Genomic DNA, 7,556 nt, shown 5'->3' with positions numbered 1-7,556 from the left:
GAGAAGGAAGGAGGAGGGAGGGAGGAGGAGGAGAGAGTGGAGAGGAGAGGAGGAACAAAGGAGGAGAGTTTGCATGAGGAGGGGGACGGGAGGAGGTGTAGTTGACCTCGAGACAGCAAGGACGTCTTTGTCTTGGCATGTTAAGATCACATTCGGGGCAACTTCAAGTCCCAGCATGTCCTTTATGGCAGTACGAGCAGCCAAGAGGCGATTGAGACTCATGTGAAGATCCTGCTTCTCCTGTAAACCACCGTCACCTCTTCCTCCTCCTCGTCTATCTCCTCCTCCTCCTCTCCCTCCCCCTCCTGGTCCTTGCCCTGGTTCTCGTCCTCCTCCCTGACCCTCTCTGCTCCACCTTTACCTCCTCCTCCCTCTTCCCTCCCTCCTCCTCCTCCTTGTCTGCGTCCTCTCTCTTTCCCTCTCCCCCTCCCTTTCTCCCTCTCCCTCTCCCTCTCTCCCTCTCCCTCTCCCGCTCTCGCTCCCTCTGACCAACTGATCACCTGAGGCATGAGAGCAACTCCGCGGTACGTCTCGAGCACTTCTTCAGCAGACGAGATATTGCTGGGGATGAGACAATGGCTGCTGCCGAAGTGCCAGTCCTCCCTCCACTTGAGGCTGATCACTCGTCTACGTAGGAGGGACATGTAGGACAGGAGATGGGAGCGCCTGCGATGTGGGGAGGATGTGAAATGGTGGAAATAGGAGCAACAAGATCGTTACCTTGTGTACAGAGCGACTTCGAACATGTAGCCGAGTTTGCGGATTCTTTCCAGCAGGTCCTGGGCGGGGAGTTTGATCAATGCTCCAAGGATGTTCATGTTGTTGTTTCACCTTCACTTGCGGGTTGAGAAGGTGTGTGTAGAGCTTACAAAGAGCGCTGAAATCAAGACCGTTGAGTTGAAAGGCGATGCTGAGATCGTTCCCGTCCTGCCCGTAGATGGTGGTGTGGTCGAGGTCGAGGAGGATACCGATGTAACCGCTGTGACTGCGGAGGGGACCAAGTACTCTTGTTGTGCGTGCGAGAGAATGATTCTGTGGAGAACACATGTGAGGATTGATGTGCTCGAGAGAAGTTCACATGTTGTTGGATGGGTGAGATTTTGGAAAGAAGGACGGGGAGGGAGGAGGGAGAAAGGAGGAGGGAGGAGGGAGGAGGGAGGAGGGAGGAGGGAGGAGGGAGGAGGGGAGGAGGATGTGGAGGGAACGGATGGTGTTGGTAAGCACAAGGGTAGAGTACCTTGCTGAGAGATTGTTTCCTACCATTCTCCGCCTCTTCATCAGTTTGCTCAGACTGCAATGCAAAACAACATTCACAAGTCAAGCACATGTTGCAACGTCGGATGACCTGCTCATATCGCGACTGATGGAGCAGAAAAGGATCTTTGTTCGCATCCTCTATCCAAACTTCACCATTGTCGGCATGATGCAATATGATCCCAACTGAGCTCAGAACTCTCTCTGGCGCTGCCGTTGCCGAATGATCTGTTCAACGTAAGTAACAACCAAGACAAAAAAGCTCGACAAGGCACCTTGAGATCTCAAGAATTGATTTCTGGTGTTGATGTCCTGCTTGTCAAATCTCTGCTGAAAATGCTCAACACGAGCCCACGATTCAAACTCTCTTCACCTTCACATCTCCGTGCTTGTGCTTGCTCCTCGACTCTTCAAGGATTTGCTCTCTCTCTCTGATCTTCTCGTTTTCTATCCTCCTCCTCACCTCTGTGAAGCTCGCCTGAGCCTCTGCGGGAGATGAAACGTGCAGAAGCGGAGCAGGTCGAAACCGCAAGGCATTCTGTACCTCCTCCTCGCCATCAGCAACAGCAGCCTGTATGCTCTTGGGACGGAGGGAGGTGTTGAGACTTTTGGCTTCAATGGCAGCGGTACGGCGGAAGAAGAAGAAACGTTTCTCAGTCTTCACGCTGTGACCAGGACCGCGTGGTGTTGTTGGCAGAGAGGAAGAGAGGTTGCATGTCTCCTCAAGGTCCGATCCCTGGTCGACAAGCTTGCTGGGTTCCATTGGTAGTTCTTGTGGAGCCCTCACGATCTCACTTGCTCCGAAGTTCACTTGTTGGAGGTGTGCAAGGTTGTCTGCAAGGTTTAGCCAAGAGAGTTCTGTCATGTTTGAAGGCAAGGCAGCACTGGAGTTTATGAGACTTTCCAACAACCTTGACTGAAGGAGGACTCGTTCGATGTCTCCTTGCACCCTGCTTGCTTCGCTCAGAACGTCTTCGTTCCTATCGGCAAGTTGCTGGACTGTTGTGTTCGATTCGAGCAACACGCGCTCAACTGCCGAACAAGCGGATGTAACATTAGCAACACTGACGCTTGAAACCTTGGAACTGTCCTCAACAAGCTTCTCCTTGACCTTGTTCTCAATCTCAAAACATGCTGATGTATTCTCCGCAGTTGAGATCGACACGTCAATAGAGACGTTTGCAGTCAAATTGCCTTGCTCCTCCACCAAACTCTCTCTTCCTCTAGGTCGGGCAAGCTCAGTCCCAACATCCTCGGGCTTGTTTGCTGCCTGCACAGATTTCATTCTCTCCGGCTTGATCAACGTCCTGACAACTTTCCCCAGGATCCTCTGCAGACTCTTGGAAGGGTCACGAGCAGGAGACATCGCTGCTGCTGCAGGAGGGGGAGCGAAAGAGCTAAAGTTGAGCGACTCCTTCTCTCCTCCCTCCCTTGCACTTTTCGGGGGACTTGTAGCTTTATCCTCTTTCCCCCTCCTCTGCTTCCCCTCCCCTCTCTCCCTCCTCCTCGCCTCTACCTCGTCCTCCTCTTCTCTCCTCCTCTCCGCCGCTGACCCCGCTGTGATCCTGCTCGTGTTCACCCTTCCCTCGCCCCCCTTGCCCCTTCCTTCCTGCTTACTCCTTGTCATCCTTGCCGTAGGTTGCAGTTCAAGCTTCCTCCTTGAGCCATCCCCCGCCTTCTCCCTGGGCTTCCCTCCCATCTCCTCCTCCCCCTTCTCCTCCTCCTCCAGCACCGTCGAGTTGATCCTGGGCCATTCGATCTGGTGGTACTCGCCGTGTCCCGTGAACTGAAGGCCCTTGGCGAGATGTTGCTGCTTCCTCCCTCCCTTGCGATCATGGCGAGCAGACTGCGAAGCTGACGACTCGCCCGAACTCCTCCTCTGCTCTGCTCTTGTGAACTGACCTCCACCAGGCGATGGGCATGGCAGGGTAGAGCTCACTTCGACCCTGACCTGCACTGCTGCCTCCCCCTCTTCCTCTCCCCCCTCCCCTCTCTGCTCTCCCTTGCTCTGCTCCTTGTCTCCTTGAGTAGGGACAGCTCTCTCCATCTCTGTGGGAGGCGATAGAGCCTTGACATGTTCTGAACGCTCTTCGTGGGATTTCTTCCCGTGAGAAAACTTGGGGTCGAGCAAACATGCCAGGTAGTAGAATCGATACTGTTCTTGACTGTTTTCTTCGGACTTTACAGCTCGATTGACTTTGTGCTGATCATTTGTTGTTGCTCTCCAGAACTTGTGCAAGTTGATCTTAGCATGATTGGACCAGCTTGCGTAGTCCGTGAGTGAGATTTTCTCCTTGAACGGATTGGAAGCTTTCTGTTTGCGGTGAGGAGAGGAAATCTGATTGACAGCAGGCAAAGTTTTGATCATGCTCTTGTCAGGCGAAACAGACGATCTCTTCGCATCTTGCTCGTTCGACTTCTCGTACTTTTGTTCCGCGGGATTCCAGTCAGATTCCGCTGTTCTCATTGGAACTTGATATGCCGATGATGCGGGCTTCTGGACGAGTTTGTCCTGTGCTCGCTCTTCTCCTTTTCCTTGCTCTTGAACATGTTGATCGATTGGGACCGGTCCTCCCCATGCATTCTCAACTCTCGGCAACAGATCACTTTCCTTCTTTCGGAATTGTTTCGGAATGTACTGCGACAGTCCTCCTTGCTGTCCACTATTGACTAGTGAATGACCGTCATCTGCCGTCTCCTCCCTTCTCCTCTCTCTGCTTTTCTCTCCCAATGAATCATGAGAAATCTGCTTCCGCAAATCTTCCAAGAGAGTTTCCTCCCGTTTCAACTCCGCCAACAGCGTCTGTGTTCTTTGCTTCGCCGCGAAGTACTGCGTGACGATCAAGGTTTCAGCATGGTTGTCATCCCTTGAAAGGCTCCTCTTGGCTCTTGTTGACAACTCAGAGTCGAAGCTGAACGTTGCTAACTCCGAGATGTCGTTCTCTGACTTGGCGATCTTGAGCTTGTACTTTATGATCCTCTTGCTGACTGGCATCTCAAACTCATCCATCCGAGCGATGCCTGCTTTCATCCTGCTGATCTTGGTCGACAGCTCGTCATGCAGCAAGTATCCTTCAGCTGCACACGCCATCAGCGCGATGAGAATGAGCCGTGCCAACATCGAGCGCAGACGTGAAGGAATTGAAGGGTCGTGCTACGGGTAGTTGTAACTCATGGTCCACCCAGAAACAAGATCAGAGCCTGAAAGATCTCCAACCATTGTCAGTCTCCTGCTACTTCCTCCATCCTTCATCGTCTGCGATCGGCCATTCGTGCCTGAGAACCGCTGAAAGTTTTCATGGTCTCCGCCCGGCTCGAGGATCTTGTATTTCCCAGCCCTTGGCTCTCTTCGACTTGGACATGCGGATCAGATGAACACTACCGATCTGTCATACATGATCATCAACAGATATACATCTCAGCACAATCTCTTCCTTGCATGCACATGCTCATGCTCGCAAACTCCAAAGGCGCAAATCCCGTTCAATCCTCTCCTCCATCGCCTCTCACAGCTAATGTCCATCAACCTATGGCAACAACTTCACCTGCTCCCACTTCCCACCTTCTCTTCTTTTCTCTTCTCTTCCTCTGGTCTCGTCCTTCCCTTCCTCCTCCTCCCCCCCCCTCCTCCATTTCTCTCGTTCCCGCCTCCCTACGTCGGACATCGGCCGCCGGCATAATCCGATGTCTTCATCCCCGCGCAACCCTTTGCTCATCCCCCTCGCACCCGGGCCCGGTCCGTCCCGGGGCCGGCCCGGCGGCGCGTGCCACACTGTGACAGTCACTGTGACGGCCGCCCGGCGGGCACGGCGGTGGCCAGCCACGGTGGCCAGCACTGCCAGGATGGCCAGTGCCGGGCAGTCGGCCCGTCGGGCCCCGGCCGGGCCCCGGCGTCCAGCCGGAGGCAGTGGCCCAGTGGGCCGGGCCCCGGCGGCCGCAGTGCCTGGCGGCCTGCCTGGCGGCCGGCGGCCACTTGAACTGAGTGGGCTGCCGGCCACACCGGCAGTGCCTGCGGCTGCGGGCCCCGCAGCGGCCGGCGCGGCGCCCGCCGGGCTGCCACGACGGTGGGGCCGGGGCCGGGGCTGGCGGCTGGGTACCGTGGCAGTGGCCGGGCCGGGCCCAGTCCGGACGGCTCCGACCGTGACGTAGTAGTGCCCGGGCCCGGTGACCTAGTCACGCCCGGCCGTCTCGGATCCGGGCGTGCCAGTCGCCACCGGTCCGGGCCGCAGGGCCCGGGCCCGGCGGCCCGCGGCCGCGGGCACGGCCGCCGCGGCACTCGGCCCGGACCGCGCCGTGCCAGTGACTCTCAAGTTGCCAAGTTGCGCCTGATCGGACTCAGTGGCAGTGAGCGCGGAGGGGGCCCGGGCCCGGCCTAGCCTAGTGACTGAGTCAGGGGCCTAGGGACCTCAGTTGCACTCAGTGCCGGCCCCTGAGTCGGACTGCATAGCGTTGCTTTTCCGGCCGGGCGCTCATAGGAAAAATTGGCAATATTTTTTTTTTTCGAAGGACCTGAGGGGTCCCTTCATTCCATGCCAATTGGGAGTACCCTCCTTTGAGAAGTCATGTGGGAGGGTAGTCGCTCTCATGAAAATCGTTGCTGTGCAGGGCCAAAGAGGGGTAGGGTGATTTGAATTTGGTGGCGTGGACACCTCACCACGCCAAACCAATGTAAAAGTACGCATTTTAGGAGTATCTGTGGTACCAACTTAAAATTGCAGCTCTTACATGGTACAAAATGAGGGCCAAACTGGTCGGAACTTCGACTTCCGAGAACCCCTCCATTTGACTGTTGTTGGGGGGTGGGGTAGGCATGGAGCACCCTCAACCACCCACCTTTGAAAGGATTTGAAACTGTGTAATAGGGGGTGGGGGGTAGCCCCCTTTTCTCATTCCCCAAGCCCCCTCTCCCTGGACGAGCAAGAGGCGATGAAATGGTGCCTTCCTGACTCGCGAGGATGAACCTTGATATTGAGAGACTTCGAATCCAACCCAACTGAGATAGGAATGAGATGAAGATCTCATATCACATCTGTAAGAGATGATCGAGCTTCTTTCTCAACTCTGCAGGTTGGGCCAAGGTTTGAATCATCCAGCGTGTAATGTAATATGTGCCCTTGGTTCATACAATCCGCGAGTGTACTTGCAAATATGCTTCGAAGACATGATGACATTTTTATGAACAGGTAAGGAACTAATAATGGATACACCATTGAACAGAATCAACTCTGATTGACCCTTCTTTCAAATTGCAGTGCGTTGCACGTTGCGCTCAAATGCATGATTTGTGAGAAATTTGTATTCAACTGTACCTTGAGCGACTTTTCTGTCTAACAATATGTTCTCATGTCATCGCTCACTTTCAATTCTTCTAGTCTTACGGTCAGGATTCATGCACTTCACTTTTCTACAGAGGACAGGCTCACACGCACTCAACCGTTCAACGGTGCATGAAGAGACGTTTGCAAAAAGGATGACTTCACCTGCTCGCATAGATTACTGTAGAGAATTGTTGTTGATCATGAATCACTATATCCATGATCAAGTGCATTGACCATTGCATTTCCATGTTTCATGACGTAGGATGATTTTTCTGCACTTGGATTTCTTCCTCAGTCATGATGTTTCCACAACGCTTCAGAAACCTAGTCAGAAATGAAACAATGTGCAGATAAATTTGAGCATCAATAAAAATAAATGAGATGTTCTTCGAATCAATCCTGCCTTGTTTTGACGGTTCGCAATGCTGCCGTGCAGTTGTAGAGTTCTTGTCGCATGTGGCACTACAGAGGAGTGCCTTGTTCAACAGAACAAGCACTCGGTGATTGTAAAAGGATCACAAACGCTGTGAATCAATAAATAGAATTCCACATCCAGGGTATCACATCTTTATTAGAAGAGTTTCAATCAGGGTAAAAGCACAACCGACCTCCTTGTAATCAAGAACACGTTCCATCTTTTGCCTTGCGAAGGTGTATCTATGTGAACCAAGAAGCATGTGACATGTGGCCACATCATACATGCTCTACGGCCTGGAATATTGGCATCTTCAAAAGTGCTCATGTTTGCGTTGAGATCATCTGCTTGGCAGCGGCTCATTGATGAACAAAATCCGATGCAAGTTCACACCAGTAATATTCACATGATGCATCATGTGATGAAATGACCTAGGCCTTGGTGATTTGCAAAATGTTTCATCGTTCAAACACGTCCTTGAAAATCAGATGAAGAATCCTTCACGAACCACGGGACTTGCTTGTCCGACATCATTCGACAGCACTGCGGATCATGGTTGTTCAAGCAGT

At 53.3% G+C, this 7,556-nt stretch overlaps 1 protein-coding gene across 1 annotated transcript; it reads right to left on the bottom strand.

The window, feature by feature from the left end:
* Nucleotides 1–218: 218 nt before the first annotated feature.
* On the bottom strand, nt 219–4,375 carry GUITHDRAFT_143541 (hypothetical protein; the record flags this gene model as incomplete). Its single annotated transcript, XM_005826259.1, has 8 exons — nt 219–240; nt 490–666; nt 721–779; nt 832–1,032; nt 1,238–1,291; nt 1,346–1,482; nt 1,530–1,581; nt 1,628–4,375. The coding sequence occupies 8 exons, from the start codon at nt 4,373–4,375 to the stop codon at nt 219–221; spliced, it is 3,450 nt and encodes a 1,149-aa protein (XP_005826316.1).
* Nucleotides 4,376–7,556: the final 3,181 nt, after the last annotated feature.

The sequence above is a fragment of the Guillardia theta genome, assembly GCF_000315625.1.
Source record: "Guillardia theta CCMP2712 unplaced genomic scaffold GUITHscaffold_76, whole genome shotgun sequence".
Lineage (NCBI taxonomy): Eukaryota > Cryptophyceae > Pyrenomonadales > Geminigeraceae > Guillardia > Guillardia theta.
Note: the sequence above shows the minus strand (reverse complement) of the source record. Positions and strands in the feature narration are given on the sequence as shown.